The following is a 12,537-nucleotide window of genomic DNA, read 5'->3' as shown; positions in this document are numbered from 1 at the left end:
GTCCTCAGTGAGATGACAGGCGCCATCAGGTGTGAATGGCCACACTGCTATACGTTATGGACGGAAACTACACAAGCGTGCGGTGAGCCCAGTGTACAGGCGTGTGGGTAATGCCATGTGACATGTGACTGCTCCTTCCCACACTCCTACCTCATCGTATCCAAAAATAGCAGCGTAGAAATTCTCCGTCATGGATCTCATGGCCTCTTTCCTATGTATGGCATCAATCTGCAGAAAGAAGCACACAACACAAAGAGGATGTTAGTAAGCAAGCTCATGGGTGGGGTGGTGTGGACAGAGAGAGAAGAGAACCAGCTTCTCAGCATGGGGAAGGTCAGGGAGAGCAACTTGGGAGAAAAGTGATACAGTTTTCTTGGCCAACACGCGCAAAAATGTCAACTTTAGCCTGATGGAAGTCTGCAGACAACTCTAACGAGATTAGGAAAAATACTTTCCCCCTGCTGTTGTCGACGGTTACGGCGTGCCAGATCTGCTTGGTGGCTGCGCAGACTTTTGACACCATTTGAAAATCACCTCCCTCTCTAATTAGGTTTAGCCTTTTATTCTGGTCTGTTCTTTCTATAGCATCTTCGAATGTCTGGCATTCAAACAGTACTGTGTAACGCCAGTCAAACAATTTAACAAGTCTTATCTTTGTCGTCAGCTTTCTTCATGAGATAAAGTAGTGAGAGGGGCACACAGAGTGCCAGGCTTAACTTCACCCTGCATATGACACTGCTCACAAGCTGCTTACTGCGGGGATTTTATCCATAAGAGGATGGGAGAACACACACACACACACACACACACTCACACATTTCCACTTGGCTATCAATTCAAAAGCACAAACGTAAAAGTTATTACCCTTCATGACAAATCCCCCTGTAAGCGGTGACCAGACCAGGATGGAAAGAAGAAAAAAAGATGGCAGAAAACAGAAGGCCAATAAGCCCTCTCTTTCAGGTGCTGCAGACCGACACACACACACACACACACACACACACACACACACACACACACACACACACACACACACACACACACACACACACACACACACCAGAGTGCAACCCTCAGGACTTTTTCTGATTCATTTTGGGAAAATTAGCTTGTTTATTCAGAATCAAGTTTTAAGGGCTCCGACACTCATGCACAGCATGCATGCATGCTTGTTCTCTCTCACACACTCACTCACACAGGCACAAACCTCCACACACACACACACATCCAGGGATATTTGCACGCTGCGGAGAGCACCTGTGCGTAATTAGGGACCTGTGGATAATTGTGGCCATGTGGCAGTGTTTTCCCCCTTCAGCCTGTTATGGCTGACACAGCTCCTCCGACCAAAGGCAGATATTTAATACACCACACCAATCACGGGGGGGGGGGGGGGGGGGTCTGGAAGGTTGGGTGGGGGGTTGATGGGGGGTGAGAGGGGACTGAATACTGCCATTTCGCTTGAAATCAGTGTCATATCACAGTTGGGGTGCATTCCAGTGGCAATTCTGGCCCAAGACACCTCCCCTGCCACACACTCAGTACCTGTGAAGGTCATTTTGTATGCCATGGCCTGTTCTGCATCAAGGAAAAAGCTGGCAGGTCGACTCCGCTCCGAAAAACGCATGACAAGTGTTTTCCTTCTTCTTCCTTTAAGTTAGAAAGGCTGTTTTCTTTTTGCACAATTAGTGTGAGTAACCCAAGCAGATCTCTGACTGACCACAAAGGGGCCGTCTCGTTTCCCAGCGCTGTAATATTATGCTGCTGCTCCACTGAGAAGCTCGAACATACCTGGCAGGAAGGGTGATTGCACTAAATTTGCCAAGGGCCCATTTTTATGGGGTTAGAAAACAACTTCTTCACGCTTGGACATGGACAGAAATTCCTTTGGTGTGACTGAATAAAAAATAAAATGTAACCCTTCTAAAATTGGGTCAAAGTGTAGGTCAAGTCCACAGTAACCAAAAGTATGTTTCCCAACTTCAATTTAACGTGTTGAAGATGAACTAGCCAGTAACTGACATTTTCAAGACAATCTAACCAATAACTATGAGCCACTTACACCAGACAACAATGCTTCTCGGAAAAGTCTTCAAGTCTAAAAAAGAATCCCTCTTTTATTGCATTCAGATGCTTATTTAAATCTTAAAACAGGTCACCTCTTCTGCATACTGCTTTATAGTCGGTTAAGGCTACAGTGCAATAGTTCACATAACCACCAGCAACAGCTTCTTGACACGCACACAGTCGTAGATGTATTTAGAGGATACAGTGGGCTGATAATGTTATTAAACCTCCAGGTGAGCAGACAAATAAACTATTGAGGACATCCATTCTAAAGAGTCTAACTTCAGACAGACACATTCGAGTAAGAAAAACAAACACTCAACACATTCCTTTTATGCTTCAATCAAAAATCACACCCACATCCTGTGAGAGACAGGCTGCCAGGGCGACTTGGGACGCAGCAAACCTAAGCAGTGTTTGTAATTTAGTAGTGAACCACGGAGGATGTTTAAATGTCTGACGCTTTGCCTTGGCACACAGCTGGAAGAGTAGGAGTTCTGCCTATACAGCGGTATGAATCCAGCGGTCCATTGCCAGTCTCTCAAAATGGCCACCGTGACTCCCGTTGCCACAGTGACTCGTACGTCAGGGCTTTCCACGCTCGCGCTCGTGTGGTGTTTCAACAGAGGGACACATTTGTTTGGGGTGGGGCGCTGGACAGATGATGAGGTCACCCCGCGCTGTGGTGGTGTCACCGGGGCGATTGCTGGCGCCAAGGCCACGGGGTCGGAGGGAGGGGGGGGTGAGAGGGGCTGTGACTCGGCACAAGGGGGCCACTCCCTGCTCCTCACGCAGCTGCCCACCGAGCTCCAGATGAGCTCACGCCAACGGGAGCCCAGCAGAATCCAAGGCTGGCGCCCCACTCTCTCAGCACATGCTAAAACCAACTCCCCAACTGACCAACCAAAGTTCCCCACTACTGGGGGAGGATGTGCGCTGTGCATCTGCCAGACAAAGTCCCAACAATGTGCTCCAATGAGAAGCAGGAGGCCACAGGGCACATTTCAGGCTCTTGCTCCCAGGACGTCTGCATTCAAACTACAAAATATTGACTTGGGCGAATAGCGTCTCACACTGCGATGCACCACTGAAGTTCATAGCCCATACCAACAGGTGGTCACGGGACAATTAAGCCGTTCATCTTGGAGCAAAAAAATAAGCTTGAATATTTGGCAGTCAGTGATTCCCAGCCATTTATTTACAGAGATGTACTGGTGGTCTGCCATAGCTGACTTCCTCTCTCTAGCTTTTCCTCCCTTGAATATGACCGTGAATGACTCCTTCCATGGGTAACAGCTGGCTAGTGCTGAGGGCAGACTTTATGGTGAAGGGCAGGGCAGGGCGTGTCACTGACTCAAAAGATTAAGGTTGTCAGCTATCGTGCAGGTAGTCGACATCTCTAACAATTCACTCACAAATTGAACTTGCAACCAGGTTCACCTGGCCAACCATGTGCGAAATACATAGAGATCACTGTTTTTCAGGTTGGGACACCCAAAAAACCCACAAAATTGGTTTAGGATATCAGTGCCCTCAGAGTGGACCAGTAGCAGGCCCTGGCAGCAGTCTACACCTCATACTGGACTTTAAGGATCTCTCATGCTTTGGTCAGCTGAGATGCAAAAGCCCATCTGTTTTCACAAAGAAGCGTATTATTCTCTCATATGCCTATTTTTTGCATTGGATGGCAAATTAAAATTACTGCCTATACAAATTGTATTTAATTGTAGAGCAGAGATGTTCAGGTGAGAAGTATTCAGTCAGCTGTTCAGGCATTAGAGGCCTATGAAATCAGTTTTTTCATATTTTGTATCAATTTGACTATCATCAAATCACATGTCCAATGAAAAATGTACTCAAGACATAGGCTACTGTGCCTTTACACACATCATCTATCTGTCTGAGTGATAGACCTGTTGGTACAGGGTAGGGAATGTAGGGTAGCAGTGTTAGTATAGCCATAAAGACTACAAATACATCATTCATTTACCATCATTTTCAAATACATTTGAAATATACAAATTAAGTTTTTCTTACTGAATTCTGCGATTCTGTTCGTGTTTTCCGCATTGTGGAAATCAATGGGCCCTAGGGCTTCCACCAGAGTGGGAGACTCACTGTGCAAAAGATGAATGACGTGATAATGAAACGCCGTCTTGCAGAGTTTCTTTGTCCTTCGGTCACAATTCAAAGCAACCGATTTACAAGACCGGACAAAGAAAATGCTGTGTGCACCTCCTAAAAGCAGTCATTACACCGTCATTTGCACCTGCTCCTGAGTTAAGGTTAAACACTCCATCACTTGGAAGAGGGCCAGAGCAAATTTTGACAGCTGTCAATTGTTGAACTTGGTCACAGTGTAAACCGAGGCCAATTAAGTCAATACATTAGTTGGTGAAATCCATCAAACACGCTGGCCGGGGTCCAGCTCTTGCATGTGCTGAGGGATTGGATTCTAAACACCTTGTCAGCTCAAACCGGGCTGTTCTAGTTCATGGCGACTGGCGCAGGAGTTATGCAAGCGGCCGAGCACAGTCCAGGGGCCTATGGAGCCATGTGTGTACGTCCTGCAAAACAGCAGCAGTGTGCAAACAGCATTGCTGTGGGGCTGCTCGGTTATGCTCCACGCTGGACTAAACAAACTCAACCCCTACCAGCTTTGTGGTTTGTATGCATCTCATGTTAAAAAGAAGGGTGAAACTCGCTCTAATGTTATAAGAAATCAGCACTGAAATAACATATGTAATATCCTGAAGCCTTCAAGTGCTGTCTGTCTGTCTGTCTGTCTGTCTGTCTGTCTGTCTGTCTGTCTGTCTGTCTGTCTGTCTGTCTGTCTGTCTGTCTGTCTGTCTGTCTGTCTGTCTGTCTAGCACTAGGCCCTTATTGTGGTAGTGGTCGTGGGGCGGCCCGTGACACAGCAGTGTGAAAGGCCTGCTAGAGGGCAGTCAGGAGTTCAGCGTGAGCCAGGGCGATAGGAGACGAACGTGGGAGCCGTGGTGACTGTTTTCACAGCTGGGCCCAAGACTTCGCCTCCGCCCTAACTGACAGCGGCACCCCTGGAGCACTAGCAACCTCAAACACACACACACCTCATACAAAAACACCTACACGCACAGACACGCACAGGCACACACATATACACACACACACATGAAGACATCCCACCATCATTCGGCTGAATATCAATCTCACAGAGACTTGGTGGTGGACCAAAATCCCTGACACAGAATGGGTCAAACCTCTTCGGTGACACCAAAAGTATTTGTGGTTAAGTTCGGTGCAAAGCTGTTTGGGAAAGAATGATCTGAAACACCAGTAGTGCCTGACGTGGCAAAGCCTTGGTGATTCACGAGGAGAGCTCGAGAGCTCCTGGAATGATCCTCTTGGTTTCTTTTTTTTATTCCACCCAGACACATACCTTGTTCCTCCAATAAATTCCACCTCATTGAAAAAAAAAAAAAAAGAAAAAAGAAAGGGATTCCTGGCGAGGCTTGCACTTGGCCTGCTGGAGGCCGAGTGCTCGGCAGTATAACTCACCCCCATGATCTTGCTTCTCTGTTCCACATCCTCCCACATGGAATGGACGATGTAGCGACACATATACTTCCCCTCTCGGCCCTCCTGACGCATTCGCACCAGACACATCCTGCAGAGAGGCGGGGATCAAACAGACAGGCCAGTTCAACAAGGGCTTGTGGGGTCTTAAAAAGACTCATTTTGGCCAGTTGCCAGTGCTGATATATACACTTTTTTTAATTATTTCATTGAAGAGAACACCAAGTCTCTCCTGTACTAGAATGAACCTATTACTCTTGTAATGTCATAACGAATAAGACATTTTCATATCTGCCGATACCAATTATTAACTTCTTAAGCTTTTACCAGCCAATACCGATGACATGCCGATATCATCATGCATCCCTATTTTTTAAACCAAGAGCTGGATTTAAACTGCAGTCAAACAAGCAGGTAAAATGTTTCAGTTTATACAGACAGTTTGGTTCACACCGAGATAGACTATTGACACATTATATTATCCAGGTCAGATTGGGACAAATTAAAGGTTTAAAGTGGATTCCCTGAATGGGTCTTACAGTAAGTGTCTTATCCCGGGAGTTTGGATGCAAGTTACTATCTATAATCTAGCGGTTGTGCAGTTACCTTGCTAATCTGCACCAAAATACACATACTCCCAGACCAACAGCCAAAATCACACACACAGCAACGCGCAGCACATTCACACAATAGAGCATACAAGCGCGCGGGCACACACACACACACACACACACACACACACACACACACACACACACACACACACACACACACACACACACACACACACACACACACACAGACACACACACACACACAAGCGCGCTCTGAGGGGCAGAGTGAGTTTGATTGAATCCAGGCTGTGGTTTTCCAGCTTGTGTCATACAGCATCCCTAAATAAACAGAGTTACTCATAGGAAACCGACTTTGACTGGGAGTCGGAGGCCGAGCAGGAGGCCGTTTGATGAAGAGGGCTGTGGCAGCGCAATTCATCATCAGGCCTCTCATGAGCTCACGCATTCCCCTAATGCCTCTAAAACAGGCAGCTCCTTTATGCCACATGTAACCTGAGTTACCTGGGCCTTAACATAAATTACCATATTTAAAAGGCATGACCATGGACATAAAAACTAAGGGGGTTTAGGAGTGAGTGTGTGTGTGTGTGTGTGTGTGTGTGGGTGGGGGGTCAAGGGGGTTATATGACAAACAGGTCAGGCCTCCATCTCGTATTTCTGACAGTTTTAGTTCTCCTCGTTTGCCTTGTTCTCCTTGTTCCAGATCTCTTTCCCATCCACAACAGCTACAGTGGATGGAAGTCATCGGTATGGGCTCTACCAAAACGGACTAGAAAGTTGTTCAAAGTGCATGCCATGTTCCATAATTGCTCCAAGTCAGACACTGGCCTCCTCTCATTCATCGGATTATATGATGGCACCACTGGGCTGAGACTGAGAGCTTAGGGCCTCAGGAGCCACAAGGCAGTCTGAGCCAATGACACCTGTCAAGGGTAAGATGCAGGAACCAGAACTCACCAGACATGGAGCTGCGCCACCAGGAACCAGGAGTTGAGCGTGTCAGGGAGGGAGCACTCTGGGTGATCGAGGAAGAGAAAAAGAGAGAGACGGAGAAAGAAACAGAGCAAGAAATAGGCAGACAGAAAGAGTGAAAGAGAAGAGATAGAGAGATAATCAGCATAGATGGAGAGGAGGCATGACCGAGACGGGGGGGGGGGGGGGGGGGGGGGAGAGGAAACATTAAGAAAGAGTGGGAAAGACATTAACAAAACATTGAGAGGGAGAGAGAGAATAAGAGAAAGCAAGAGCAAAGAGAGAGAAAGCACAACTTCAGCCAAGCCTATGCAAACTTGGGCACATATTCCAAAACCGCTATTGAGTTTACACCTGTTTTTCCCCCTGCTAAGGAAAACAGCATAACCAGGCTGTAAAGTGTCACATAAATCTTTCAGGACAGGGAAGAAAAGGTCCCTTCAGGCAAATTTCTGTCAAAGTGAGCAGCATTTGGGAGTTTGGATCCTTTTCAAAAAATAAAAATGAGCATGACATAAGACTCATAAGTCCTTCCCTCCTTATTAGTTTCAAGGGCCAAAGACCCCCCCTCCCCCTCCATCCCCCCTCTTTCTTTTTGTTGCATCTCTTCTTTATTCTCTTCTACCCTTTCATCACTTGTCCCTTGTTGTCCCTTGCTCACTCTGGTGGCAAGCAAACCTAAGTGGGGGATTATGTGATCATAACCAGGATGTCAACATTCCTACATTACAATACTGGATGGATGGCAAACAGATAAACTTACTTTCAAAAAAATCATCGTAGTTGATTCTCTCTACACAGCATGTGTACATTCGCAGGGCAGCAATCTTTATTTTCTGCAAAAGGAAGGGAGAACCAGAGAAAAACAGAGACACTGAGCACAAATGTACGATCCCTCTCATAACAAGCATGCATACCTCAGAGGCTTTGTCACACTGTTAAATGAATGCTGGCTAGCCATGGCTGCTTGAAGTCCACCAATCCGTTGATTCCTTCCCTGCCTGTAACATTTCTGTAATCCCCTGTCACATTGGTGGGGATGCCAGCCCTCACCATCAGATGAGTGTGGGTGATGAGTGTGTCCCAGTGTGGGGGATCTAGAGCATGTCTGTCTTAGCAGGTCTTTAGAGACCTGCCGCAGCTGCTATGGGCTCACAAGGACAGCGGAAACCCAGCTGCAATCTGACTACTCAAATGCTCTGCGTGTGCCAGAGGGCCTGCCATCATATACAGTGCCCTGGCCTCAACTCAACACCCTCCACAGAGGGCAAATTAGAGCCTGCAAACCCCAACTTTGATGGGGTCTATAAAGGTGACTGCTGGAGAACATGATCTTCCCAGAACAAATATTTCATCGATGACAAAAAAAAGGCCAGCCTTTGGCTTTTAAAATGTCTGTACATCTGTGATAAATCTCATTATGCCTTGTTTCCGAATGCTAAAATAAAGAGTGAGACAGCTAAACAGCATAAAGGTCTTAAGCCTTGGCTCTGTCCAAACAAGCCTCATCTTCCTGTCCCATTTCTAGACATACAGCAAATGTAATGCTGTATTTATGCACAAATAGAGCTGAAATGGATAGTTACTTTACAGTCTCAACTAAGACACCTCTGTGGAAATGTGTGTGAATGCACTGAGTAAATGTAATTCAGAGGAGCCACTTCACCCATTTGTTGTATTTGAGAGGTCCTGTGAAGCCCAAGGCCTCAATAAGCTTGGTGAAGGACCCCACTTCCTCCTCTGTGGCCTGCGGGGTTTCTTTTACCGAATAAAGCTGTGGGGTACACAGATACAACAATCAGGACAACACGTTGCATGTGGACCGACAGCTGACCGACAGCAACAGCAACAAGGACACACCAACCCCGGGCATAAATATACCTGTATGTGCATACATTGAAAGGTGTTCGTGCAAAGTCACGCACACACACATCTGCATAGCCTTATATAAACCACAAGCAGTTGTCCAATAGTTAATGTATTTTTAGATATCCTGACCCTGGAAACAGGAGTCATGGACATCAAGTAACATGTGACAACATGTTTATCACCAAGTCAGTATGGAACTTCAACTTCCACGGCTCATGATCAACAGTGTACCATTATAGAAGAGTACAAAGTCAGGTTGAAAATGCTCAGGGGGCACTAATGATTACACTGGTCTTCTGTCTTGCTGGAATGACCCACTAAGCACTCCACATCATATATCAAGTTTGTAAGTGTTTGTGTTTTCTGAAGATATTAGTGCACTCTTGATGAAGTGCTATAATTCATCCCTGTGTTTTACGATCTGAAGAATAGAAATATACTATACAAGATAAAATATCTCTTTATTATAAAATAAATAAATAAATAAAATAAAATCACAGAGAGCTCTTAAGAGAAATAGTAAAACTTCTCACATAAGGCAAATCTCCCATAAGGAGTCATGGGCATACCTGTCTACTGCTGTGCAAGATCCTGCATTGTGTCTGGGAGGAGGGGATGGTGGCAGCAACAACTAAAGCTTTGAGACAACCATCTTGATCTACTGCCTGTAAAATATGAAAATAGCTATTTCAGTGTATTACAACTTTTTGGTTCTGACATGGCGAGAAGATACAAGCTTTTGCCACAGACATGTGGTGAACGTTTTTCAACTTGGTTTAGCTGAAAACTACTTTCAATAATCAATTCACTTTTCAAGTAGCTTTGCTCACTGAGTGTGGCAGTTTCATTGCTCCACTATTTACACCACAGAAACATCTGACATTAATTCTGTAGAATTATCTTCAATATTGAGGCAGCCAAGATTAACTCTAAGTCCTCTATGGTGCAGGTGTGCGTTTCCCAAAAGTGTCGTTTAGTGTCTACCATAGTTAAATGATGGAGAGACAATAATTTAGAACGCTATCTCTTCACGGTAACCACGGTGGTTGCTCAACGACGCTTTCGGGAAACGCAGTCCTGGTAGGTAACACTTAACGTAATCAAGCAACCAACTAGCTAAACTTCCACCACTATCAGTGAAGTTCATCCAACGTTAACTGGCTAATTAGGATAGCTAAACTATCTACGACGGCTCACTTGGACGTGTCTGCTGTCCTGCTTTTTTCACGATTAAATATGAAAAGAATACGCACTTCGACCATTATCGTTTAGGTTGGGACACCAGTTACGGTCAATGACATCCGACAAATTGTCTAATAATATTAGCTTCCAAGCTATAGAGTGCATGAAAATGTCTTAGTGTTAACGTTAGCTAACGTTACCTTTCCGAGAGTGGCCTTGGATGCTGAAACGCTTAAAATGTTCCTGACGGCGTACTGTAATGGTCGCCGATACATTATCCCGCTAACAGTTACAATATTTTAATATTGCAACTTTGAAGCGGTCAACAATTACGCGTATTGATTACAGCGACAGCGTAACACGTTTGGTAACACCAATATTGTCCCTCCTCTTCTCCTGCAATGTCAAAGGAATCTGTCCCACAGCTTAAGCTTTCCGTGCTGAAACAGTGTGCGCCAACACATTCCCAGTGTGTAAGTTGTGAAACAGTCTACCGGTGGCTTCAATAGTAATAAAGCGATACTCAGAAAAATAAGTCAACACGATAAACATGTCTGCACACACTGCGATTTGAACGATTAAGGTGGTTAGTGGAAAATATCCTACTGCTACAGTAATTCACAAGATGAACAATGGGTTGTGTGAATGTTACACTATTACCATGTCTATTTGTGTCGATAAAGCTTATTAATAGCTCATAATCACTCGTTACAACAATCTCGTCGCTTGTGTTTCGTGGTAGAAAGATGGGGATTGTCAAGTAGGCTAAGTATTTTTATTTAACTTCCTTCCGTCGATAATTTCCACTGTGACAGACATGCGTCATTTTGGCGCCAATGCAAGCACCAAGAATGCTGTTCAGGATGAACATACCATTTGAAATCAGTCATCAGACGTCTGTTTATTTTATAATCAGGCCTAATAGTTTTTGGAGCCTGGTCCAGTTTGGTTTACCAATGCCAGAGTTTATAAAAAAAATATTAACCTAATGGCTTTCTGTCTGGCTTTGCTGAAAAGATAGGCTATCTTTAAAATTGACTTAGCAACAAGTTTGCTCCCTGAATGCTGAATTTGAAATGATAAAAACTCATGTCAATTTTAGGGAACAGCAATGTGGACCAGGAGTAACTCGTTAGAAGAGAATGCACTCTTTGTTATTTGTGAAAGGGTGTGTGCACAATTTCAGCCTTTGGAAGAACACAGTAGAGTGGAGGATATTGCAATATTAATTTCACTACATTCATATTCACATTCACTACATTCACAATATCGTTACATTTTTTTAGCCTACAGTGTCCCGGGGTTTTCCCATGGGTATGGCCTGGAGTTCAGAATTGAGCCTTGTATCAGGCAATTTGTTGTGGTCAAAATGTAAGGTCTGAGAGCTTTGTATTCTTCATGGTGCTATGAAAAGTCTAATGTGAACATCTACACTGAGATGCAATTTAATGACATCAAATGCGCTATAGTGACAAGTAGCTGGCCTGGGGCATGGACTAAGATTAATGTTGGATAAGTACCTGATTTCACAGCTCCCAAGCCACAGAGTAAGCAATGCCACGCATCGTTGCGTCCACAAATTGTTCAAAGGCATCCAAGCATTGGGGCGGCTTCCTGCCTGACAGCATCCAAAAATCACAAAATATGTAATGCACTTCTGCCTGAAAGATTGAGAAAAATAATACATAAACCCCAACACTACACACACGTAAAAGTACCAAAAACACATGGGGCTTTGAAGTAGGGATGTTTTCACAGCGGGACTAGATGAGGTAATGTTTTAGTTGTCTGTGCGTTGCTCTCCAAGGCCTGTTTATGGTAGGTGAGAATTTTCCTCTGCGCAGTGGACTTTCACATAATGTCACAAGTCCCCGGTTTTCATGTTTTGATTCAGGAAGAGGCATGTCACCCTCATTGCTGATGAAATATTTGTCTAGCTCTCACTACCACTTGTTTCTGCACTCAGGAGACAGAGGGAGTATTACAGTATGCTTGCAGTAGAATCAGGCCTTACAAAGGGAATTGTTCTTCACTCTTATGTCACACATACTTTTGTGGAGGACAACCATTATGTTTCTGTGCAGTTCTTTAAAATCGGAACAATGTCTTTAAATTTAACAATTGGAAAATAGAAATATTATAAAACATTGGTATAGTTTGTTGATGTCCCAGGCTTAAGTAAATGTAATAGTCTTTTCTGCTTGAGAATCAGATTGCTGTTTAGAGGGCACAGACATAGTAACAACGAAAAAAAAATATCCCTTGACATGATGGGAACATGTGGGTAAGGGTACTTCAGCAGTGCAGTGTAGTAGCC

General features: G+C 44.7%; 1 protein-coding gene across 1 annotated transcript in view; it reads right to left on the bottom strand.

Annotated features, from left to right (window-relative positions):
* LOC105909983 (ubiquinol-cytochrome-c reductase complex assembly factor 1) overlaps positions 1 to 10,697 on the bottom strand; it is a 15,101-nt gene extending 4,404 nt beyond the window's left edge. The window contains exons 1-7 of the mRNA XM_012838653.3: positions 10,421 to 10,697; positions 9,608 to 9,703; positions 8,836 to 8,943; positions 7,933 to 8,005; positions 7,155 to 7,212; positions 5,605 to 5,713; positions 151 to 228 (exon numbers count right to left, since the gene is read on the bottom strand). Coding sequence (XP_012694107.1) covers positions 151 to 228; positions 5,605 to 5,713; positions 7,155 to 7,212; positions 7,933 to 8,005; positions 8,836 to 8,943; positions 9,608 to 9,703; positions 10,421 to 10,495 — 597 coding nt within the window. The 5' untranslated portion in view covers positions 10,496 to 10,697. The remainder of the gene's footprint in view (positions 1 to 150; positions 229 to 5,604; positions 5,714 to 7,154; positions 7,213 to 7,932; positions 8,006 to 8,835; positions 8,944 to 9,607; positions 9,704 to 10,420) is intronic.
* Between the last annotated feature and the right edge of the window lie 1,840 nt (positions 10,698 to 12,537).

This window comes from Clupea harengus, chromosome 5 (genome assembly GCF_900700415.2).
Source record: "Clupea harengus chromosome 5, Ch_v2.0.2, whole genome shotgun sequence".
NCBI classification, from domain to species: domain Eukaryota; kingdom Metazoa; phylum Chordata; class Actinopteri; order Clupeiformes; family Clupeidae; genus Clupea; species Clupea harengus.
The sequence above is the reverse complement of the archived record's forward strand: the minus strand, read 5'-3'. Positions and strand labels throughout refer to the sequence as shown.